Below are 26,770 nucleotides of genomic sequence, written 5' to 3' on the forward strand. Positions count from 1 at the left end.
TGCACTACAAGAACCCAAATGGTTAGGGCCCATGTTTATGTGCTCATCAAACTACAGCAACCTCACTGTGAATAGCTGAGGCATCGCAGGTCAAAGGACCAGTCATACAACTGCAGCATCAAGTAAGTCACTGACGAGTGGATAGACATCCAAGTGACTACTTGCTTTGGTCGTGCTCAGTACCCTTGCTCTCTAACAAGCACTTGCACAATTGCTCCAGTATCCCCACATTGTGGACTCAAGACTCGTCCATCAAAGAAAGCAATCTGTACACTAATCTCAGTGGATCAATCACCATCCTCGTGATGATCCATCGATCAGGAGCAATTCAGGAATTAATCACCAATAACACATGCCTTAAATTCTCAACTTTTGAGAATATGCGTCATCATCTTATTAATTCCTTGGACGATTCATGGACACATAAGAACATGATGAAAAGAATGCCCAATTTAATAAATTCATAATTAGGTCAAGTACAAATTTATGTCCCAGAATAAAATAATGTGTCAGCCAAATTGGCTTCTAGGGCATACTTTTAACACTCTGATGGATTTTTTTTTTGTACTGCTTGAGATCTCTTCTTCTTTAAGTTTTCCTATGCATTTATATCCTTTGAAAGAGGTTGTTAAATAGGTAATAGAGCTACTGTGAGATAAAAAAATAGTCGTTGTAATTTATAGAAACTAGTTGTTACTGTTATTAGGTGTAGAGGGATCGACTCGACATTTTCAGGGGTAGACTCAAGATCTTTAAAAGTTGACTCATGATCTTCAGGAGTCGTCTTAAACTTGTTGTTGCTTTTGCTGCACTTTATATTTTTACTATGGCTATTATAGAGTCGGCTCTTTTAGTTTAGGGGTCGACTTGTCAGATGATAGGGGTCAACTCATTGCTTTCAGAAGTTGTCTCTTCAATGGACTAAGTTTCATTATTTTCTATCTTCTTATTGTGGCCGTTCAAGGGTCAACTCATTATTTCTCGGTTGATTTTTGTTGTCTAGAGTTGGCTCATGATTCTCATAGGTCGACTCACCAATACGGTAAAGTTTTCAGTACTCTGTCTTTTCTTTGTGGTCATTCTGGGGTCGACTCGCGATTTGTAAGAGTAGGCTTATGAAGGCATATCACTCGGTGACAATATTTCGGGATCAACTCATTGCAAGCTTAGAGTCGACTTTTAAGGTAGCTCAAAATAAAATTTTCTGTGCTTATATGTGAGCTTGCAGGAAATATTTTTATAACTTTTTTAGAGTTATGCTACTTGATGTGAAGCTTCAGATGGATGATTTTTACTTGAGAATAACTGAAGGCCTTCTGAAATAAATCAGCCAAACTCAAAGCAATAGATTAGTCAACTTTTTACTCAATTATTTTGTATCAGTAAAATCAACCCTTTGGGATAAACAAAATTGTTACAAAATATTTTTCTTAATATAACAACCTAATTAGAGTTGTTTTTAGAATTGAAATTTAGAAAATTAAGCTATCTTTATATAGTTTAAAATTTTAAAATTTAAAATTTAAATACATAAAAATATTAAAAATTTAAAATTTAAATTATATACTTAAGAATTTAATGATTTAAGTTCCGAAGATATTGTTATAGAAAAAAGTAGTTTTTCTTAAATATATAAAGATTAAGATAACAAATCTTCTGTTTCTAAAAGGATATCTTCATTCCTAGAGCCAAAGGGGCAAACCATGTAAACAAGGGAAAAAAATAGTCATTGGCATTGAATAAAAAAATAAATACAATGGAATTTTGATGTCTTAGCTTTCATTTCTCAGTCCAATCTCAACAGTCTTTTTTTTTTTAAAATTACATTTAGAATCTATCATTTTGTAATAGGACAAAATAATCTATGAGATCCTTTAAAAGTTAAACAATGATTATGACTTTACTCTAATGCTTCTATTCTAATCATAAATAAGAAGAGTGGAGACATGGATCATTAAAAGAGTATATATTGATTCAAAAAATATATTTATCATTTAACTAAGGGTTTGAGTTACTAATTTGACACCAATGACTATTTCATTACTAAAAAGGCTAGCTTTAGTTAAACCTGGTGCAACATATATATATCTTTTTTGAATTGGACGATGGAAATCCCATATTGATGATCCGAATATTGGATATAATTTATTACTTCTAAACTATTTATACAGCAATAATCATATGATTTAGAAACTCCTAGTATAACTTTAACATAAATCTTTATAAAAAATATTTATAATTTAATTTTTATTAAAAAAAATATTTTAATGCATATCCTAACTGGGAAAGGAAGAGTAATCTATGACAATCCTCTAAAACGAAAACTTCACACGGTAGCTATATGGACAAAGGGCGGGTTGAGAATTAGGGAGGGTTATTTTGTTAAATAATTTTTTTTGGTAAAATTTTTTTTGGGGACAAATAAGGAATTAACTCCACAAAAGGAAACACATTAAAAAAGAATAAAAAAATGAAGAAAAATACAACCAAGCTCTGGAGGGTAGCCATTTGACGGATGATCTGCCCGCGACGATTCGCCTTTTCGTATAGCTTATGTTATATAAATTTTTCGGAAATGTCATTTCCCTAAATATTTTTTTAAATATTATTTTGAAAAAATGTCAAAATCTCTCTGCCTCGCCGTAAAACTAAAGCCCACGAGGCAAAATGAAGGGGCGAAAAGTCCGGTCCTTCCGACTTGGTTGCTGTACCCCGTTGTGGAACGAACGTGACGGGTGCTGGGTGTCCCCCGCTCAACGCAGTGACGGAGAGAGCAACGATGATAGCGCCGACCGCCCCCGCCGCCGCTCCTCCTCCTCCTCCTCCTCCCTCTTCCTTCGTGAGCCGGGCGGAGTCGGCACACCACCGACTCTACGAGTTCGCGAAGACCGCCCTCATCAAGATTTTCGTCTTCCCCTACGCAACCGTACGGCCCTCGCATCACTTCCTACTCTTATTGTCACGCCCAAATCATCTCCCCCCTCTCTCAATACCCCTTTTCCTTTATTCTCCTGTTATTCTCTTTCCAACTGTAAGTAGGTCTGCGATTTGTACTGTGGCGGGGGCGCAGACACCGACAAGTGGGACGAAGCCCAGATCGGGCACTACATAGGAATCGGTGCGCTCACCCCCTTCTCTCCCTTTGATTTCGATTTCAAATCTTTTCCTTAGTGGCTGAATCCTGAGGCGTTTGATTGTTTCGGGAATTTAACAACAGATGCCTCAACGTCCGGCATCAGCGAAGCTCGCGAGATATGGGAGAGCCAGAGGAAACCTTACACCGCTGAGTTCTGCGAATTGGATCCTTCTATTGTAAGTTTTCTGACCCCACCTTCCCTGCTTTCACTTGTCTCACAGGGTTGCTGCAAGACTTACGCCCGCTCTTATTCTTAATAATTAATGCTAAGAACTAAAATAGTAAGAAAAAATAAAGGAGTTTATTGACTAAATATAAGGTCCGTCAATGTCTTCGAGATTAAATTTCTCAAAAATCTTGGCTGGTTGGTGAGCAATCACTTCTGAATTGAAGGATATCAATGGAGAGTTCCTTCTGGTTGTGCATATTTTGTAATGGTAAAAGGTCACAGCGAATCAAGTAGTTGTATTACTCTCCATCAAGAATCTAGTACCAAACAACATAACAGCGCAAATTTTGTTTCTGGATATTTTGCTGCGAATAGTAATGTATTTGCATGTAACAGGAAAATTTAGACTCATATTTGCAAGATAAGGGTATCCCAGCAGATATTGTTTGCTGTTTGCAGCATTTGCATGTAAGTTGGTAGCCTTGATGATTTTCCCTTTAAGTTCTTATTCTTCATCATGCTAATTGATGGAGCACTCCTTTCCAGTTATGTTTTGAAAGCGAGGAAAGAGCAAGGAGCCTTCTACACAATGTATCATCTTTGCTTAAACCAGGGGGATATTTTTTTGGTATAACTCCTGACTCATCTACCATATGGTATGGATTTTTTTTTTTTTTATTTGTCATATCAAGTTTGCATGTTCTTTATTGTTGAATTATCATCAAACTAACAAGTATGGAAAAAGAATAGGGAAGTTAGGTATCAGTTATATTATTTGTTGAGACCTTGAATAAGTGAAATGCCAAATTTTAAGTGATATTGCACTGATTAGCAGGGTGCTGAAGATGCACAGTGTTGCTCAAAACTGATACTTTCAGAGAAATATAGGTTAAAAAGAGAACAATGGTTTCTGAAAACCAGATTTGCTTTATGCATAAGGGTCAGAAATGGACTTATAATCTTGCCTAGTTTATAAGTCATCGGCTTTTGTAGATGAGTGGTTTTACACATATATATAGAACTGTGATATGGTGAAACAAGTAAATTCTGATGGTAATGGACTTACAGTTTACACCAATAGTTGGCACTATAGCCATATTATGCTTGTTATAAATAATATATCAGCAGTATTCAAGGAAAGATGCTAATGTGCTATGATAATGCTGTCTGCAAATCATATTGTATTAACTGATAGATTTTGGTAAATGTGGAATATGTAGATTAGGAAAAGGCATAATAAAATGCAATTATAGTCAAAGTAAATGTGGGTGGATATGAGGCTTCAAATTGATGATATATGTAGAATAGTTGGAGTGCTGTTAAAAAATCCATAATGAAACTATGATTAGATGGATGATGTGGAAAACTGATTTGTGATCATTGGATGCCTTTCAGACTTAGGTAAAAATTTTATATGATGATAGGAAGGCCAAAAATGTTGTAAGGTTCATAGTAATGAGCAATTCAGAAGGTCCAAGCATATAAAATCAAACTGTTATTGATCACATTATTGAGGTGGATTCATGGTAATTCATGATTTGCACTTCACAAAACAAGTGACTGAAGCAAAAGCTGAATGAACAGAAAGAACACTCACTAAAGAATGAATATAAAAAATAATACTTACACCAGTTCATCAAGATGAATGTCAGAAAACTGAAGACCCCATGGAAAAAAGAAAAAAAAAGAACCCAATGAATAATAAATTGAAAATAACGATCCAGAACACTCGGGCGACTTTATGATTTTAAATACTGGTGGGATAGCAGGGTGTCCTACCATTTCAAGTGTTTAGATGGGACAAATCAGGAAATCGATTGGGATGGAACAAGACATCCACCATCCCAAGTGTCAGGATGCAGAGCATCCCATTCCACGTAAAAACTAGGATGGCCCCATCCCTGAGGATTGAAACCTTTGGCAACTCAATGAACTCGGGGTTATTTGTTGTAGGTGTCTTCTATCTTTGAATAAAATGTTTGCTAAAGCTTTTAAGCTAGAATACAATCACCTGCTGAATTGGGAGATCGTAGCATGCCCTTCTTTGAGAATGTATATGCAAGAAGTAAAATATTTATATATAAAATGATATGCCCTAGAATAAGGTGATGGAATTCAAGAGCAAAATATATCATAACAATGGTGTAGGAGAGCCATCATAAATCAAGAGCTGCACCAAATATAAATGTGGTATTAGATGCTGTAGCTTATTAAGAGGGTTACTAGGGAGAATGGGCAGGTAAGCTGGCCACATGCGATTGAAGCTTGCCGATGAATCCAAAGATAGTCGATGAAAGGTCTTGCTTAACGATACAGCAAAAAGACATTTGTTAAAGCTAAGAAAGATGCAGAAAAGCTAGTAATGCTAAATATATAGCTTATCATGATCTAATATGATACGTTAGTCTGAAAACTAGAGGGAAAAAAATCTAAAAGTCAGTATGTGAGAGGAAAACTGAAAATGTAGGGCAAGTTAGATTTTTTAAAAGATTGAATGTAGAAGTGGGGTATTTAATTTTTAAAGTTCGTCTTCAATAGTACTAGTAAAAGTGTATATGAAAGTGCACATGTAGAAGAAGAAATATAATTAAAAATTGTAATTTTACACTTTAATTATGAAAATTTATCGAAACTATATTATTATATTATGTGAGGTATTCATGCTAATTATAGTTTTGAAAAGAAAAATGTTTTGAGATAGAATTATTATGCTATGAAAAGTTGAGCTACCTCATCATGGTACTTTCCAATTATTATATATTTGCAATATAATATAATTATATAAGTATCACTTTATAGTTCATGTTGGAATTGTGGTTTGGAGAGTTGTTACATCAAATAGTTGAAGCTAGTACCATCTTCGTGGAATCAAATAGTTGATTTCTAGGTCAAAAAGTGATTGAAAGCTAGAAGTGGCAATAGATCATGTTGGATTTTGTCTAGCTGCGCCAGGTTGACCCATTTATGATGGAGTTCTTGAATGCAAAGCTATACCTTACCCATTTATTGTACATAAAACCATATTCACCCACCAACCTATTTAAGTTTTTACTAGTATATCATACATATAACTAAAAGATAAAGAAAAAACATGGTATGCAAAAATCACAAACAACAACATCAAATGTATAACTTTAAACATATCATCGCAATATCAATAAATTTAGGAACTTGCGATATGATAATCATAAACTATTTAAGGATGATACTAGTGAAAATACTTTTTTTTTTTAATGAACCAGACCAACTGGAAAAATTAGAGAATTGTCAACTATATTGTGTTTGCGAGTCGGTTCTAGACTGGTTTACTCCTAGTGACATATCGAGTTCAGGGGCTAAACCCTTTGATATAATAGACTATGTTTGACATTTTGTTAATTTAGAAAAGGGAGATAAGGTAGACTCTAATAAGATTTAAGATGGGTGGATGAAGTGGAGAAGTTAGTTGGGGTGTTATTGTAATTGATATACTGCCTCGGAGACAAGTAAAAATTGCATAAGGTGATAAACTGACTTGCATTGTTGGCCAATTCAGAATTTGGGGCAACAGATGAGCCTGCCTCTATGAGAATGTTGAGGTGAATGGTGTAGTAGCACTAATGGTCACCACTTTGGGAAGCATAATATGAAACTATGTATGAAGAACAAGTCAGACACTATAAGAGAAGTCTCCAGAATGGCAAATACGTCATTTTCATGTAAAAGACAAGGGAAACATATTGGTTTTGTCTGGAAGCAATTGGAAAAAGCATAGAGATCAATTACACGTGGTCCTCCATTTTTTCACGATAAGTTGCACGGTTGTCCACAGGTATTAAGTCAGTCCTACTTTTTGGAAGAGTTTTTCACCTTATCTTCTTTAGAAGAAACCAAATTAGAATTGTTTTGATGGATTTCATAGAAAATTTTGCATGCTGGTTAGCATACATTTATCGCGTTCTAGTTTGGCTAGGAATGTTAGCATGAATAACGAGTATATCAAAGCGTAGCATACTAGTGTAAATTAGTAAGATGGTATAGACTTGCAACAAAAAATTTAAGATGTTAAATAGGAGGATGTATTAAACGGTTTGCAAAGAGGAAAAGAAGACCTAAGTTAAGAATGATGAAAGTTGTGAAGAAGAACTTGAAAAATATTTATAGTCAGAATGATTTGCAATTTACAAAAAAGGATTCACAAAGCTTGCCTCTCAAAAGTTGGGATAAGTTTATTGGTAATGGTTTAAGCCCTTTAGGACAAGTACAATGATGGCATGTTATTTAAGAAAGGAAATTGTACCACGACTTGTTTCGGAAGTTCCCGCTGGATCTGGTGGGATTGTCCCAAAGAGAGCTAGAGAGGGAGCTGGAGCAGGAATGATGCCACTATATTCAGTTGGAACATCTCAAACAAGCCCTAAATGATATGGTGCATGTGACCTCAAAAAAAAGGAAAAAGAAAAAAAAAATCCTGACAGATTTTTGGTCCTTAATGTTTACATTGCTTAATTATAAGGTAACTGATGTTACTTTTTGTCCTTGATTGCAGAAAAGGGTAATGGCACAACCATCCTATGAATACAAAGTACCTAATTCTCGTAAAACCTAAAATTTGCCTATCCTTTTTGCTTTTCACTCAAGTTCGGTTGAGCCTTAACTAAACAATTATACAATTAATTCCCTCTTTATGCAGCTAGATGCAAATTGAATATTAAAAAATGTATCTCTTACCAAAAAAAAAATAAAAATAAAAAATGTATCTTGGAAGGTCAAATAACATTAATAGATTAAAATACATTCCAAAAAATTTGAAAAACCTAAGTGTTCTATATTTAATTATTTTGAATCAATATATTTTAAACATGGGATCTCATATTAGTTGTAGCTTAAGATATACTGGTAATAGATCATAAGATTTGCTTTCAAATGGATTTGTTGTGTTGAAGATGTTCTTTTTCTCCCTGCATTTCCTAGGCCTTTGAATTTAGCAAATCACCAAAATGCTTATCAAGAGATTAACAAATTGTTTAAGGAGAGGGCATTTGTCAAACGGATATTTGGAGGTAATGAGTGACAACAAAACTAAGAGATTAATCATCTATTTATATGATTCCCATGATTAAGGTTGATATTGTCTATTACCAGATTTTGGACATGAAATCCAAAGCCCTTCTCTTCTAGGACTTTTTTCTTATAGGTTTTTCATAGATGTCAGATCCATGCTAGATATAGAAGGCTTGGACCCAATAATATGATATAAAGTTCCCTCTTCTGTATAGATTGTCATATTATGCAGGATGCATTAGTGAAAAGTGGAAACCATGGCAATAAAGAGATCACTATCTCAAGGAAATGCACATCTTTTTGTGTGCATCATGAGACAATTTCTCAATAATCACTCTCGGTTCTGATTGCATCAGTTTTTTCCTGAAAGAAAACAACAGTTGATAAGGTAGATGAAGGCTCTGCTTTCTTGTTAGTCGTATCAAAAAAATGGTTTGCTATTACATTTTCTAACCAATTTTCTGAAGATTAGCTTAAGTTTATCACGCTTTAGTTTTATTATTTTGGTAGGACATTGGTGTTTTTGTCCAATGTGATAAACATTTTACATCTCTTAAATCCTATGTTGATGAAACTAAACTCTAAAAAGTCTAATATGTATGAACTTGGACACTCTCCACCCCCCTGGCCTGATGCCTACTAGGTTGAACCCTGCCCCATCCTTGTATAGGTTGAGAATCAGTAAACATATTATTTTTGGTTGGTTGATTGGAGTTTTGAAAGCTTTGGCATACTAGGATGGATGCGATTCTACCTTCTCTGACAATCTTTAATGTATTCTATTATATTATTCTGTCTTAGCCTTTGTGATCTATGTTTCTTTGATATTTTAATCATATCAAGTTTCTAAGCCATGCCAACTTTTCAGGACAAAATATCAGAAGAATGTCGAAGCTTCGCATAGTAAGGGAAGTGGTCTGAAGCCAAATACAGTTCCAAATTGCATACGTTCAGAGAACTATGTCATTACATTTGAAGTTGAGGAAGAGAAGTACGAACATAATATATACATATATATGTGTGTGTTTCTTATATATATATAGATAGATATAAACATAATGTTTCATATAAACATTACATTTCCCTGTCTATTTTCTTTTTTCTTTTTATTAAATACACATTGCTTGCATTCTGATCCATTACATGTAAATAAATTTTCAGGTTTCCTTTATTTGGGAAGAAATATCAGCTGAAATTTTCTAATGACATAACTTCCGAAACCCATTGCTTAGTCCACTTTCCAAGCCTGATCAGGTTAAATTTACTTCTTTTTTTTGTTTGAATTATGATTATTGGAAACTAGTATAGGTCTTTGAGATGTAGGTTAAGGGATCTCATTGTGATAATACCTGAAATCAGGTTAGCTAGAGAAGCAGGCTTGGAATATGTGGAGATGCAAAATTTGACCGAGTTTTATGATGATAACAGGTGACACTATTTTATTTTCATCTTCTAATTTTATTTGCATGTTTTGTTTTGACTTGCTTGAAGGCAGATATTGATATTGTGAATTTTGATCTTCAAGTCGTACCTACTGAGAAAATCAATAGTTCAGCAAATCATGGTGCTATTTCGATATGTTTTTATTTGAAATTTTGAATGTTTGTTGTATGTTCTCAGATTTGATGCAAATTGAATGCTGATAAAACTATTGGAATTTGGCCATGTTCTTGCTAGTAAGGTTGTAAGCCCACTAGGATTATTGAAACTTTTTGCAGCATATAATAGTTAAATAGAATGTTTTTCTTGCTACTATACAAAGAAAAAATGTAGGAGGGAGTGGTACAGTATGACATGGTATTGGATCCACTTGTACCGGTCACCGGCCAGTCCAACAGACATTGGTTAGTATGATTTTCATGATATTCCATATTTTTCTTGGATGAGTAGTGGGAGCCTTGGAAATTCAGGGTTCTCAATTAATCTTAACCTAGAGGCTAGCCTCTAAGAGAGGTTGGATAGTGCTATTTATGCTTGGCCACCCTAGTGGCAGTTTTCATTTTATTAGGCTGCATGGATCTTTATTTATTGCATAACAAGCTGTTTAGATGCTTAACTCATGCCATAAGACCTAAATATAATTTTATTTTTTTGTGATTGGATAATATATAAGTAGTTAATTTTATGCTTGCATACTAGATGGACAATCATGATGACATGGTAGATCTTTGGTAAAAAAAGGGTGGCCTAGTCCACGGGGTTCTCGCTATTATGGGGTTTGGGGAGGGTTCGATGTACACAATCTTACTTTTATATGCAGAGAGGCTATTTCCATGTTTCAGGCATGTGATCTTTTGGTCACAATGGAGCATTCTTACTATTTATTGCACTTAGGCTCACCCTCTAAGTTGAATTTGCCATATGAGAAATAAAAGATTTTTTGACCTGAATATAACTCAATGTTATAATCTTAAAGGGTTTTGACATCAAAAGTGGGCAGTGAATTATCATATTGCATGGGTGCACTAACTATGCAAGTTGATTAAAATAATGATTCATGTGGGATGGTGGTATGAAATGAGATGTTGTGACATGTTGTGCTTGGAGTAGTAGTTTCTGTCATGTGAACATGTAAATTGATTGTCTGTAATATTGTTAACACTGGCTGATTTTTTGGCCAATATGTAATGGAAGTTGGAAATTGCCTTGTTATCCAAAGCCTAACTTTATGTATTTCCATCTATATCATGAAGATACATTGTATAAAGTATATTGGGAGCATGGATAATTGGGGATCATGATTGCACAATGTGGAAACATATTGCTGCATCACGATACTCAACGTGGATTGCAAAGGATCATGATGTCGAGACATAATGCTGCATCACCATACTCTACATGGATTGCGAAGGATTTATATTGCTATTATCAAAATTAAATGGTTGTATTGGTTGGTTTTGCCCACAGTTGATGCCATGTTTTCACACTTAACTAACTTATGCATGTGTGCTGATTTATAATTAAATAAATATTTTTATACCTCTTAGTGGTTAGATCATTGATGCTTGTTATCCTTCATGTGAGATTAAGTAGTAGATAGGGTCTAATAAACAAAGCTTGGCTAACATGCCATGTATTTTCCACGATGATGTGCTAGCATACAGAGGGTAACTGCATGCTTAAGCAGAGGCTAACCCCTTCTCTACCAGTAGGGTTATAATAATGCATGACTCAGGAGGCATATATCAAGTGGGAGTACATGCCTATGTGAATCTACACATGATATTTTGATTCCAAACCAGAAAGATGGCACATTCTTAGCCGATGGGTATAACAATGATGCAAAGATGTCCAATGTTGTATACCATAGGGCCAAGACAGGTAGTTGAGTCCCATTTAGGGAATATCACTGCTGATGGAGGAGTCCATGGTAGTGAAGTTGACCCAAGGAGGGACATGGTATTTATCCATTCCATCAATTTGGCCCCTGCATACATTGTAAGCATTGCAGTGTACTTTGGGATGAAAGTTTCAACATTTCCCTAAAGATCATGCACTTTAATGGAAAATGCTTAAATCTTGTCAAATAGTATTGCTAGATTAAAGCTCTATATTTAGTCGACTTTCTAATGACTAGATGTTTACATTTATTTCATTATGGCTTTATATTACATAAATGGATTTATTTTTATGCATGATCATACTCTTATAGGCAACCTTAAGTCAATAAACAATATTCTAGAAAATGTTCATTGGTAGGGCCAAACTTAGAAGTGGCATTTGAAAATTTTATGTGCATTTATAGATGAGATATTACATTAGGTTTTTTTATTTCTAAGGACAAAAACTTATTTGAGGAATCTAGAGTTGGAGAAAGGTCAAGAATAAGCCTTAATTCTATATTCTCTACAATATCTTAGGCTATCTCAAAAGGCTTTTTTAAGAAAAGAGTACACATTTGATATGCTATAGAAAGCCTATTATTATTTAGCCAAAAAAAAGCCTACTATTTTATACATGGGAAGCGATAGATTAAAGAATGTTTTTTCAACAAATGCTCCACTTTAGGAAGCGTTCCTAAAGCGACAAGTCTTAACCAAAAAGCACAAGAATCTAGGATTTCTCATCAAGTAAGGCTTCGTCAGTATGGCAGCCTAATTGCTAATGGGCAGATGTCACTTTGTATGACTTTTTATGTTAGTTGTGGTCAACCTTTTGACAAGCCCTCCTAACTCTTGGATTGTGAACCAAGCCCATGGTGCGTGTTTGCAGTTATTTGCAGGGGTTTGGAGAAGCATGTCCTTGGAGGATGACGAGGTGTGACTTTAGATGGGGTCTGAAGCAATGGTTCTGGTGTTGACTATGGGGAATGTTCAACTCATCTTAACTCAACCAAGCCATAATCCCAAACTAGTTGGGCTTGGCTAACCATGGGCAACATGGTTCTCTATATATCTAAACGAAATGCATTTGTTCTTAAAGGCACTCTTTAGTCTTTATTCACACTTTTTAGTCTTTATTCACCATATATACATAGGATTTTGATTTATTTAAGTGAATGTGTTAAACAAGGAGATATAATTTGGTATTTGGAAAAAAAACTAATCGTTAAGGTGGCATTTGTCATGGCTACCAACTTTTAGCTTTTAAAAAAACGAAATCTAATTATTTTTTTCCTTTTCGAATATTGGAAACTTGAAACTTGTTTGATAGTCGCTACAGCAACGGTGATGGCCCCGGGGGGGGGGGGGTGTTGGTAGGGTTGCTTCGGTGGCTGATTGGTGGCGACAGCATCGGTGGTAGTGGTAATGATAGTAGTGGTGATGGTAGTGGTGGTGTGGTGATGGTGGTGACAAGGGTAAAAGAGAACTAGTTTTCAGAGAAAGAAGTGAAAGCTAGCATTTTTAGCTTTGACTTTTCCCCAAAACTAGACAATGGCTTTTAAAAACTGGAAACATAAGCTCACCTATCAAACAACTTTTATGTCTTGATTTCCATGATTTTGAAAATAAAAACCAAAAATTGAAAATGGACAACCCATGGCATATGGGGCTGATGGTTTGTATTTTCCTTCTATTGTAGTTAATGATGACAAGAAAGATGTTTGCGACTAACTTGATTGTGATTCTAAAGTAGGACTACACATCTAATAATTCTACATTTTTGTGACATGCAAAATTAGGTCATATTAACATTGATAGGATTTAAAGGTTAGTTGGGAGCAAGAAATGCGGAACCAACCTGAACCGAGCAGTTCGGCTAGTAACAAATTGAACTGACACCGACATGGGATTGTTCGGCCGTGTGGGTTAGTTCTAAGCCTTCCCCTTCTTCCCTCCCCCTCTCTCTTGTGATCCCCATTGCCAGCTCTGGATGGCTCAAAGCTGCTTTGAACTCTTGCAAAGCCCTCGCTTTTCCTCTTTATCCTTCTCTTATTCCTCCTCTGGCCTTTGTCCCTTTGTGAAGCTATTGTCAAATGCCTTGGCCTCGGTCTCTCTCTCTCTCTCTTAGGTGAGTCTAGAGGCCTTGGCCTCTCTCTCACCCTCTCTCTCTCCCCCCCTCTCCCTCCCTTGGTTCCGATGTGTAGCAGTTCAATACAGCACATATCGATACCATACTGTACCAGTCACCGGCCGATACAACTCTCAGTACCAATTTAGCGGATCTTGGTTGGGAGTAGATCTTTGAGGTTTTTGGACATTTAGCACTAGGTTACCTGCAACTCATGCCTTCGATATCCCAAAAAAGGAGAGCTTGGTGATGAATTAATTGAACCGATTCTCATAGATTGATGTCCTCCATTGTATGTGGTTGTGAGAGGAGGATACAAGTTCATCATTACTCAAGCTTTGGATATCTACTGCTAAAAGTTTGAGTATTTTAAAAATTTCATAGTATACAGAGTATTGGCGAAAAGAGTCTAGGGGTACCTACTAGGGCTTTATGTTCAGATGGAAGAGGAGGATATTTCTCAAATGAATTTCTGGACTGTTTAAGAGATAATGGGATACCTCTTAATATACTAATCTTGGGTGCCTTTGGGCAAAATAAGATTGCTCTAAAGAGAAATGGAATCTTGAAGTATATGGTTAGGTCCATGATGAGTTATGCTAGACTTTAAACTAGCTAGGTTATGCAATATAGAGTGCATATTTTTTTTATTACATGTAATGGGAACAACACGGTTGTGCATTCGGAGATCTTACGTGATGGTGTGAGAAACAAATAGATGAACAAAGGTGTGGTACATATGTATATATAATCTTTTAAAATTCTGATACTAAATACCAAGGTCCACTTACCGGTTTGGTACCGTATCGGTCCAGTACGGGTAAGGCGTGCCGGTTTCGTATCGGCACATTTTGTTTTTGAGTTTTCAAAAATATTTAATTAGTAATCGCTCTTTTTGAACTTTTTCAATGATTTTTAGTCTCATTTGATTTTTTTTGATGTTTTCTTGATGTTTTTTGATATTTCTATGATCTCAGTTAACCCTAAATGATGCATCTTATTGTTTTAAAATGATACAAATCATAAAATGATTAGTGAGATGTTGCATTCTAAAATGAACAACATAAAATATCCTTTACAATCAATTACATACATTTAAAGCACAATATACGTACCGATATCTAAGATTGGATCGAGTGACGATGCTTCTTGTAGATATTCGGATCATCAACATAATTAGAAGGCACATTAGCCCACTTTTCTAACCAAGCGTCATAGTTTTGTACGCTCATCCCATAAGGAACACGCGCTGGGTTATAAGCACTCTCGGATCTTTTGCTGAAGCTCTGGCTCTGATAGGTGTCGTCTGGCTGATAATACGACTGTGGAGGGGTCCATTCAAATATGTCGGCAGCAAAATTCGATCCATAAGATCAAGATCCGCCGTACCGGTACCGGTCGGCGTACCGGTGGCCGGCCAGATCGGTACGTACCGGTCGGTACCGATACCGTACCGGCCGGTACCGTGAGCCAGACATTTTCATTTTTTTTTTAAATGTTGTCTCTGTTGGATCTTAAATTAAGTGAAGATTGATGTTTTTTTATTGCTTTTTTCATGATTTTTGATGTTTTTATATTTAAATTTAGGGTCGAAATTTGAAACATGTATGATGCATGATTGCATGTTATGTTTTCCTCCCGTTCCAAATAATAAAATGATATACATAAAATATCTTCAAATTAAGATACAATCATTTACATACATTTAAAGTACTCTAGGATATCTAAAATCGGGACGAGTGTCGATGGCTCTCGTAGATATCCGGATCATAAGTATAATCAGAAGGAGACAAATCAACCCAATCAGAAGGAACGCGCGCCAGGTTATAAGAACTGTCGGATCTCTTGCTCACGCTCTGGCTCTAAGAGGTGTCCTCTGATTGTGTAGGGGCCCATCCAAATATGGCGGAAGCAAAATCCAATGCACCATATCCATATTCGTCAGGCTGAGGCTGTGGATAATAGAATCCGTATCCGTATGTTGTCGGATCTGCAGTCGTATCCTATCTTCCTGAACGACCTCGAGGAGCTCGTCTTCTATATCCAATGATATCCTCACGAAATCTATCAGGTGGTTGATCGTGGTCCGTATCCTGTGTAGCACCCGTAAATTGGGACTCACCGGTGAATAAAGACCACCCTCCGGCTGTGTCTCATGAGTACCATACTGTCCTCCGCTCCCTCCATGGCTAGAAGATCCATCACCACCAGAACCTTCATCGCTGCTAGTCCAAGTCTCTTCCTCGACACTCTCCATTGGGACCCTTTATTTTTCTTTTCTGGCCCTCTCTGTCTGGCTCCCCTGTGCTTGCGGCTGATCAGCTCTGGGAGTGCGTGGAATATTGCGCTCAGCCCATTGCTCTGGATCGACTCTAGCTTTGGTGGCTATGAAGGTAGCTGGTCGTGGAGGCGATCCTGGCTCGTCAAGCTCGGGCTCCTGCTGCTGGCCTACAAGCCAGCCGAGTAGTGGATCATCGTCATCAGCGGTGAAGGTCCCGTAAATTGGATCTGTATACTTGAGCTCCACTTCCTCCTGGATGCACTTTAGCCTCAACCGCAAATTGTAATGCACATAAACAAGGTCGTTGAGGCGCTTTTGCGTCAAACGGTTTCTTTGTTTGCTGTGGATAAGGGCGAAGGTGGACCAATTGCGCTCACATCCACTAGAAAAGACTGTTTGGGAGAGGATCCGAATAGCTATCCGCTTTAGATTTCTTGCGGATCCGCCAAAATGCACCCACCATTCAGCTGCAAAAATATTTATGAAAATTACATATATGATAGTTCCATAATAGTAACTAAGTAACACCAGGTGAATGTTTTCCTGATGTGTCACGTACCTGGATTCATATTGTGTTTGCTGACGACAGCCGCTCGTTGGCCAAAACTGTAGCTGCCCTCTCTAAATAATTTGCTCTGTGAAAAATAAGCATAAGAAAACCATGTTAATAATTGAAGATGCCGATATACTTACACATGCTGGTAATTACTAAATCATAATTACCTCTTCAAGACATAGGGCCGCTTTTTCTGGATCATGCTCCATCTTGTAAATCACATTACGCAAAGCATCCAGAAGTGTTTCATCCATACCAATTCCATCTATGCTGTACTGAAACCGGGGGTTTAGGTAGTATGCTGCACATATACGAGACTATCTTAGCATAATTATATAATTACATCACTATAATTATCACTATAATTATATCTTAGCTTACCTGCTAGATGTAATTCTGTACCCATTTGCGCTCCCCACCGTTGCTCAATGATGTTGATGTACGACCGGCCATGTGCTGGATCTGCCTCCATAATCTGATCCTTTGCCTTGACCATCATGTGATACAAAAATTCCATTAGGGGTAGATCTCGCTATCTACGGCCCGCAGCACTTCATATAATGGTTTGATAGCCTTGACTATTGTAGTAGTCCGCTGCCAGAATGGCTGTCTCGTCACCAAGTCTTCTAGCTTGCTCCCTTCAGTGCCGGCATAAGAATATCTACTATCATACCACTCGGAATTGGCAAACATCTGACGTAGGGCTCCTCTCTTCTCGAGTATACTATCAAGTGCAATGAAGTTGGTAGCAAACCGTGTGACTCCTGGTCTCAGAATCTCTCCCCCTGCATACTTTCTCATCAGTGAAAGGACCCAGTTATGGTTATAAATATACCTGGTAATGCGTTGGGCTGTCTTCACCGTTTGTTGCACCCTACGGATCTTTCCAATGTCCATCAACATAAAATCAATACAATGTGCAGCACATGGGGTCCAAAAAATATGTGGTCGCCGCTCCGTCAAGACCTGCCTGGCAGCCTTATATTGCGGCCCATTATCAGTGACGACCTGCACGATATTCTCCTCTTCTACCAGATCAATCACATCCGCCATAAGTTTCAGCATGTACGAGGTGTTGTGCACATAAGCCGAAGCATCAACCGACTTGTGGAAGAAGGTCTTAGCATCACAGTATGTCAGAAAGTTGATGATGCTCCGCCTGGTCGGACCGGTCCAACCATCGCACATGATGGTTAGTCCATATATGGGCCACTTGCTCTTATAGGAGTCAAATCCAATTCTCCAGCTCCTCCCTATTGTTGTCAAGAAGCTCACCGTATATGTCCTTCGGGCCTGGAGGAGCTACACCGGGACCGGCAGCTTGTATGGCGGCAATGGCAGACCTTTAGTATGTATTGTCTGCCACATTCGCTGGGATGTGGCTGAAGTGAAACCAGGATCCAATAGCTCGCCATATAGTTTTCTTTTTATTCTTCATCCACATTGTGTCTACCCTCTGCTGCCTTGAATCTCTACTGGGGAGAGCATGCGGATCTACATTATGAATTGTCGCTCCTTATGGAATTCCTCTAGATGACTTCTTTCGGCTACCAAAACTACCCATCATAGATGCAATCCGGCCACGTTCTTTGCCGACGCCCTCCCTGACTGAAGTTGTCCTCAAGAACTCTGGATCTTGTCTAGTGCTCCCAGAACCGCCGTCCAACTCGTATGCAGAGGGCCCAAATCGAGCCCTATGCCTGGCCACCTCCTCCTGCTGCCACTGATCATCCAGGCTTGCATGCATGACCGCCTGAATATCTGTCTCCTCATCTAGATCCTCGATCTCCTCTGGCTCCCTAGAGTGATAGGAAGGTGGCTCTGCCGCTCGGCGATCGACCTCCGCCCTTTTCTTGGAAGCCATCTCCTTCGCTTTGACCTCAGCGAGATTCTGCCTCATCAGCACACGAATCTCGCTGGGACAATTTGGGCACGTAGCAACCTCACCGGAATTTTCGGCTAAGTGTTGCTTCAACCTGGTTACCCCTCCTTCCTTGTAAACTTTGTCGCAAAACTTGCATTGAAACTGGTGTCGTTGCCCCTCACTTCCAAGTCTTCGCCCATAAGACCAGCCAATATCACGTTTTGCAGGGTTCATTTTTCTTGATGGCTCCATTTCTATCATAAAAGGACAACTTATCAAAAAATTAAGCTAATAAGGTAAATTTTTGCATTATCTTATTATTTAAGTAATTTATAAACTATTTTTTTTAAGTTACTTATTAACAAAATTAATAAAATAACATAGGACCAAAAAAAAGCACCTTAAATAGTCTCCGCTGGATTTTTTGGGCAGGACCTCCTCCTCAATTTGTGGGCTGTCTCTCAAATCTTCCCATCTTTAATTACTCTTCAGAGTCTCACTCCTGGATTTTACTCTAGAGTCTGGACAGAGCCTCTCGTTCGGTTATAATAACTGAACGAGTGAGGAAGAAGTGGCCGAAAGGCCACTTCATTTTCGTACCATCAACTGATGGGAAAGGAAGTGGCCGAGAGGCCACTTCTTTTTTTAAAACAAAAATAACAAAAAAGAACTGGCCGAGAGGCCACTTCTTTTTTGATTTGATGGAACAGAAGTGGCCCGTGGGCCACTTCTTCCTTAAAACCACGCGCGGCGCGTGGTTTTTGAAACCACGCGCCACGCGGTGGTTTCAAAAACCACAGCGCGAGGCGTTGTGGTTCCGAAAAAGAAAAACCGTACCGGCTGGTTCGCATATGAAAACCAGAAAATACCGGTTTTCATCTGTTTCCGGTACCAGTCAAGGACCGGACCGGTACGTACCGGCCCGTACCGGCCGGTACGCGCCGGTACGGCATTCCTTGCATAAGATGCTCCGTGCTACGTAGGATAGTAGCCATCAGAAGATACCTCAGACGCACCATATTCATATCCATATCCGTATGAATCATAGGTTGTCTGTGGCTACGGGTAATAGGATCTAGTATATGACTCGGATTCTGATATATCTATGGATTCTACTCCACATGCGAGGTTATCTGCAGCTACATCTTGTCCTCCTAAATGACCTTGAGTAGCCCGTCTTTTATATGCAATCGTATTCTCACGGGCTCTACCAAATTTTATACCATGGTCTCTATTTTTTGTAGCATGTGTAAAATGAAACTCGCCAGTAAATCGAAGACTATCCTGCAGTTGTCTCATAAACGGCGATCTCCTGTCCTCCACTTTTTCTTTGGCTAGCAGACCATGACCATTAGAACTGCTGCTGCTGGTCTCTGAATCTAAGTAAACCAACTCCTCCATACTCTCTATTGGGGTTTCAGGTGCCTTTTGTTTTCTCTTTTTGGTGTATCGGGCAGCTACTTTCTCATCCTTCATGCCCCTCTGCCTGGCTATGCTGGAAGGATGTATGTCACCCTCCTAACCGAGTCGATCGGATAGCGCAGTAGCCTCGTTTGAGCATCTCTCGATCATACCTCTAAGAGGATGTCTCGAATAAGGAATCATTGGTAACCGTCTCCCCTGTGGCTGTGGCTGATCAGCTGGAAGGATGCATGGAATATTGCTCTCAGCCTATTGCTAGCCTTGCTGGCTACCCGGTCATGGAGGTGACCCTCGCTCATCAAGCTCCAGCTTCTACTATTAGCCCACAAGCCATCCGACTATAGGATCATCCTCATCATCTATGAAAGTATTATGGATCGGATCTGTGTATTTGAGCTCCACTTCTTCCAAAATGCACTTCAGCCTTAACCTCAGATTGTAGTAAACATATACAAGGTTGTTGAGGTACTTCTGTGTCAAATAGCTCCTTTGCTTGCTATGGATGAGGGCGAAGGTGGACCAGTTGCACTCACAGCCACTCCAGGAGACCGTCTGGAAGAGGATTCGAATAGTTAAGCAGGAAGCTCTCTAAGGAACAAAATCGCCAGTCCCCTAGACTAGAAAGAAGGGAGACCCGGTCTCTGCAAGTCGTAAAGGTCAAGTTGGTGGCCAACCGAAGTCGTAAAACGAATGGTACAGAGGTAGCAAAATTCCTGGGGAAGAAATAGATATGCCGTACGCCCTATGAAGGATGGACCGAAAAGGCGGGCGACATAGAATGAGCGGGCACTAACAAAGCCAAGCCTTTTCCGCGAGATTGCCCGCTTAAGATTTTTCGCGGACAACCCAAATTAAATCTACCATTCAGCTGCAAAAATATTAAAAAAAATTACATATAAAATAGTAATACATTAGTAACCATCTAAATGTCCTAATGTATAATATATTTAGTTTCATACTTTTCTGACGATAGTTGCCGAGACTCCAAAGCTGTCGCTGTCATTTTTAAATATTTTGATCTGTGAGAAAGAATCGTGTTGTACTATATTAATAATAGAAGATACCGATTAGCCTACACATGTTATCTAAGTTAACTTATCTTTTTGAGACATAGCTGCAACTTCTAGATTTGGCTCCATCTTGTAAATCACATTACGCAGAGTGGCTAGAAATTCATTATCCATATTGATTCTAGGTACGCTATACTGGAACCGAGGGTTTGGATAGTATACTGCACATAGAGTTCATTATTGTCTTATTAAAAATGTACAAGTATAGCAGTCTATTTTTCAATATTGTTGCTTACCTACTAGTGCAAGTCCCTACCCATTTGGTAGTCCCACCGCTGCTTAACCGCCACTTAATGATGTCGATGTACTTATGGACATGCGTCGGATCTGCTTCCATGATCTGAATCTTTGCTCTCTCTATCATGTGATATAGGAAACCCATCTGGGGGTACCCTCACTATTCACGGTTCGAAGCACTTCGTACAATGGTCTGATAGCCTTTACTATCACAGTGGCTCATTGCCAGAATGTTTGCATGGTCACCAAGTCCTTGACGCTGCTCCCTTCAGTGTCGGCCCTCGCATATCTGCTTTTCTGCTACCGGGGCTGACAAATATCTGACTAGGGCTGCTTTCTTCTCAAGAAGGCTATCAACTGCAACGTAGTGGGTAGCAAACCGTATGACTCCTGGTCTCAAGATCTTTTCCCTTGATACCTCCTCATTTGTGAAAGGGCCAACGTATGGTTATAAATATACCTGCTGATGGTTTGGGCTGTCTCCACTGTCTGCTGCACTCTACGAATCTTCGCAATGTCCATCAACATGAGGTCGATACAATGTGTAGCACATAGGGTCCAGAAAATATGTGGCTGCTGCTCCAAGATTTTTTTGACAGCCTTATATTGTGGCCCATTATCACTGATGGCCTGTACGACATTCTCCTCTCCTGCCTGATCAATCACCTCCATCAGTTTGAGAATGTACGCGGTGTCGTATACCTGATCAAAAGACGCATCAATCGACTTATGGAAGAAAGTTTTTGCATCACAATATGTCAGAAAGTTGATGATGCTCCGCCTGGTGGGACCAGTCCAACCATCACACGTCACCGTCAATCCATATATGGGCCAGTTGCTTTTGTGGAAGGCAATCCATTTCTCTAATTCCTCTTTATTACTGTCAAGAAGTTCACCGTACATGTCCTTCAGGCCTGGAGGATCTATACTAGGATTGGCAGCTTGTATGGCAGAAATGACAGATCTGTAGTACGAATTGTTTGCCACATTTGCTGCGATGTAGCTGAAATATAACCAAGATCCAATAGCTCGCCACATACCCTTCTTCTTATTCTTCTTCAGCATTTAGTCAACCTTTTGCTACTTTGAATATCTAATGGAAAAGCTATGTGGATCTAAATCATGAACTGCTGCTCCTGGTGAAATCTTTCTGGATGACTTCTTTTTGCTACCAAAAGACTCCAGCATAGATGCAATCCGGCCACCGCCTCTACTAACGACCTCCAAACTAAGGAGGTTCTCTTGAACTTTAGATCTATCTTGTTGCTTACAGAACCAGAGCCCGACTCGTAGTATGAAGGTCCAAATCGAGCCCTATGCTTGGCAACCTCATCCTACTGTCACTGATCATACAGGCTCGTCTGCAAAGCAGTCTGCATTTGTGCCTCCTCGTCATTTGAAGCGGATGCCTCCTTTGACTCCTTAAAGTGGGCTTTGCCACTTGGCGGTCCGCCTCCGCCTTCTACTTGGCAACCCACTCCTTCGCTGCTCTAAAATCAGCGAAATGCTTCATTAGCTGCCGAACCTCTTATGAACATTTTCGACACATAGATACGTCGGGGTAACTAACAGCTAAGTGCTGCTTCAACCTGGTTCTCTCCTCTCTTGAACTCTTTGTTGCACTAGTTGCATTTTCAATAGTGCCGACCCAAGAGTATTTGCCTATGATTCTAACCAATGTTACGATCTAGCTCCTTTTTTCTTGATAGCTTCATTTTTGTAGATTTATCAAGTACGTCAGTTTAGCAATTATTTAAAAATAGCAAAATTTTATTACGATGAAGATAATTTTTTTTACCTCAGAAAATACATCTGATTTATCTAATATATCATACTAATTTTTCATATTTATTTATTTATTTATATATTTTTAATAATATCTAAATTTAAAAATATGTTTAAATTTTATAAAGTTAGAAAAATATGATTTCTAGCTCGAAAATTACTTCTGAATTTTGTAATACATACTACTAATTTTTCATATTTTTTAAATTATTTTCAAATTTAAATATAATTTTTAGATATTAATATTTTAAAAAATTAATTTCACATCAAATTCATATAGAACCCATATAGACTCTGCTTGGTAAATGGGCCGATTATTCGGGAGATTCCGTCATTGTTATGGGTCCTCTTTCATTGCATCAATGTGGATTACCTTGAAAAATAGCAATAGAGCTTTTCCAAACAAAGGCTACTTATTTTTCAATTTTTTTTTGAAATTTAGGCCTAGGCCACTGTGCACATGATCGCATCGAAACCTGAATGAATGGACACCAAGTTTTTATGGAGAGTAGGTTCCATGTCCCTAAATACATTTTTGATTTTAGAGTTTTTTTATTTTTATTTATTTTTAAAAATTTATTTTTAATCCAAAAATATATTTCTAATTTTTAAAATTACATATAATCCGAAATTAAAAAATTTTTATGTCATCGTGTAGATCGTCCATAGATCTACAACATATAACAGAATCAAGGCCAATCGGAAATTTTGGCATGATCTTTTCTTGTTTTGTAATTTTCAAGATATGACTATTAGCAAGAGGGCACATTCTAATTGATGAAGTATATGGAAAAATCTTTTTGCTTGTGGTCATGATGAAATCCATTAGAATGCTATTGGATGCAATAGCTTACTATAATTATGAAATTTGGTAGATGAATGTCAATACTGTTTCAAAATTAAATGCTAGATTAAGAGATCTATCTGGCTTAGTGAGCAGGCCTCAAGTAGCTGTTTCAAAATTCTCTCTCTACAGCAAGAGCACATGGTTTTCAAGCTGAACACATCCATATATGTTCTCAAGCAGGCCTCAAGTAGCTGGAACAAGAGATTTGATCACACCATCAAAGAATATGGGTCCAAACTTTGCATTCCTTGTGTTGTATGTAGGAAGTAGCACTATATTAATAATCAAATTGTGACTCTCCATGCAACATCTAGGAGAGGCTTCTTACATTTAGGCATTAAGTTGTTGCAAGATAGGCATTCCAAGCTGAGTGAAACCAGCCAAGTCATTTACATAGATAAAATAGTAGTCAGGTTTTATATGGATCCAGCAAAATCCACCATGTGACCCTTCAAACATTAGATCTACCTTTCATAACATATGCAACCCAAGATTTAGGAAGATATCCAACTAATTGCAAAAGACTTTTCCTAATTTCTAAGTTTTCTAATGCTTTTTTTGGACCTTTGATACAGCTTGGTATGTAATGCTAGCAGTTTTCTGGCATGCCCACCAGCAACAATATTTGAAACCTTTTTAGCAATTTCTTGAAGGATGATGCAAATGCTAGTTTTATTTAAATGAAATAGGTAAAAAGTGGAGATGATGTAAAAGGCAACAAAATTCTTTCTTTTAAAATGAGACAAAAAGGGAAAAAAGAAGAAACAGCTGTCTTGATTAGAATGAGAGAAAAGTGCCAATGAACATTAAAAAAAACTACCACCACAAAAAATGTCAGCTAGAGTGCTGTGAAATTATAGTGATGCAGTCCACAATCGTCCCTCCAAGTTGTGATGCTCTGCCATTAGAAGGGAACTTGTAAAAGGAATTTCTATTCCTTGTTGATTTTTCCACTATCCACTTAAGTTATCAGCCTAATCTTCTAATCTTCTTAACATAAGGTGGGTGGTAACCATTCAACCAGTCAATTCGTTTCACCTTTGCCATTGTAATAAGCAAAAGGACTATCTGAAGGTACAAACTACAAATGACCCTTGAGCAAACATAATGTAATTAAAGTTATGCTGTTTCCTCTGTGAGCCTGCATAGCAAATGCTTTATAGGCACATACACTATTATGCTGTAAGCAATTATATAGACTAGCAGTAGACTTGCAGACCCATAGGATTAATATTGTGTGCTACTTTTGTATTCTTAATTCCTAGATAGGCCATTTAGGACCTTAGAGAGGACATTCCGATGGGCTCCCACCTCTATACCTTTACATCATCCAAATTTGTGTTGTAATTTACCCCATCTTGCTTAGAAGTTGCCTGTTGGGGTAAATATACTATAGTAGTGAGTCACTACTACCATAAAGCAAATAACATGGAAGAACTAGTGGACCTCTTTGCTTCGACTGGATAATAGGTATTAAAGTCACTCATGGCATACAATGGACACTCCAAAATAACTTTGTGATCAACTGGTATATGAATCGACGTTGATCCTGCTTGAAATGGATGCTTTCAGTTAGAATGACTTGTAATGCTCTTTCGAGCAATGCAAGAAATTCTTCATCGTTGTTGTTCTTTTTGTTCTCACCTTGGTCCACATTGGGGCTTATACTTATGGGATGGGACTTGTTTACTGCTTTGAAATAAATATATTCAGGCAGAAATAACTTGCATTATATGGTAGTATTTACATATGGACACTGTTTGGATCTGTGACTAAAAAGTTTTGTTTCAGATATGCTATGGAAACCAACTAGCAAATATTATGCAAATTTAAAAATGTGATGCGTTCAAGTCTGACTCTTAACCAACCCATATTGGTTTTTAGATATGCAGAGAATCAGCTGAATATAGCTAGTTGTTTAAAACTCATGAAGGCAAATTCTACGATACATATGGTTGGAACTTATTTGAAAGGAAAACAACCCTTCATTTAGTTTCAAAACCTTTGAAGGTGTTCTTTTATTTTAACCAGTTTTTTTATGCTTCTTCTAGGGATTTTTATTTTGTTTTCCAGCTAGCAAACCTGAAGATGCATGTAATTTGCTCTCAGAGCACAATTTGCAGGAATGCTTTTCAGTTATGGTGTAAATTTTGTAGATCCTCGAGGAAAGCTTCTTGCTCGTTCCTATGACATGTTAGGTGAAGTTGCACGCTTTCCCTTATTATACATGAGGATTCCTTCTCCTCTGGCAAGTCTTGACTGTAGTTTCAATATTTCTGCAGGTTTATATTCTACGTTTGTATTTCAGAAGCCTGACCCTGATGTTGTCCCTCCCATTATGACTCCCATGTTGCAGGATGGAAATCATGCCCATGAAGAAGTAAGTTCTCTTACTTTGAGAATCATGTTTCAAGCTTTTCAACTATGATCATTTTCATGCTTATGATTCCCCTCCAATTGTTTTTTACCTTGTCAGCGGCATGAATGGATAGGGAGTAGCTGGAGGCAGCAGATACCGGCAGATGAAGAGAAACCCGGGCATGCAGACACGTCTCTTGGTCCTAGCGGTATCCTCGTGGAGCATGAGAAAGGTATCTTGGGCCCTGGCCCCGCTGATTTAAGGTTTCAAGACCCGTTCTAGGCTGGTAGGACTGATTTCGCAATGGCATAAATATGTGATCTGGTTTGGTTACTACCTGACAGTCCAAATGTGCCAATAGGTTTGCATTACATGACATTTCCATATGAAGAATCTTGAATACATGGTTCGCTGTTGGTTTATTTTACTTCATTAGCCTGAGGACTGTCAGGACATTACTAAATAGCCGCAATATGTTAATGCTAGGTTTTAAGTGCAAGAACCCTTAATTTCAGTAAGAGTATAACAATTTATGCTTTTGATCTGAAAA

The 26,770-nt window shown here is 38.0% G+C and overlaps 2 protein-coding genes across 3 annotated transcripts; one reads left to right on the forward strand and one right to left on the reverse strand.

Annotated features, from left to right (window-relative positions):
* Positions 1-2,657: 2,657 nt before the first annotated feature.
* Positions 2,658-26,770, forward strand: LOC148700409 (mRNA cap guanine-N(7) methyltransferase 2-like). 2 transcript variants are annotated; one of them, XR_015971866.1, is made up of 11 exons: positions 2,658-2,926; positions 3,040-3,118; positions 3,218-3,312; positions 3,702-3,773; positions 3,852-3,961; positions 9,217-9,339; positions 9,510-9,602; positions 9,708-9,776; positions 25,913-26,059; positions 26,144-26,241; positions 26,338-26,770. XR_015971866.1 is itself a non-coding variant. In XM_088708286.2 (11 exons), exons 1-11 carry the CDS (start codon positions 2,780-2,782, stop codon positions 26,500-26,502), a joined length of 1,140 nt encoding a protein of 379 aa, XP_088564412.1. In that variant the 5' UTR covers positions 2,660-2,779; the 3' UTR covers positions 26,503-26,770. The 2 variants fall into 2 exon arrangements, 1 of the variants encoding a protein (XP_088564412.1); XM_088708286.2 differs by having other exon boundaries at positions 2,660-2,926; positions 25,971-26,059.
* LOC148700410 (uncharacterized) lies at positions 15,303-22,428 on the reverse strand. Its single transcript, XM_089926577.1, has 5 exons — positions 18,498-22,428; positions 17,156-17,932; positions 16,804-16,950; positions 16,640-16,715; positions 15,303-16,547 (listed from the first exon to the last, which is right to left on the reverse strand). The coding sequence occupies exons 1-5, from the start codon at positions 18,759-18,761 to the stop codon at positions 16,066-16,068; spliced, it is 1,746 nt and encodes a 581-aa protein (XP_089782703.1). The 5' UTR covers positions 18,762-22,428; the 3' UTR covers positions 15,303-16,065.

This window comes from Phoenix dactylifera, chromosome 12 (genome assembly GCF_051530095.1).
Source record: "Phoenix dactylifera cultivar Ajwa chromosome 12, Ajwa_hap1_PhDact_Kaust_v1.1, whole genome shotgun sequence".
Lineage (NCBI taxonomy): Eukaryota > Viridiplantae > Streptophyta > Magnoliopsida > Arecales > Arecaceae > Phoenix > Phoenix dactylifera.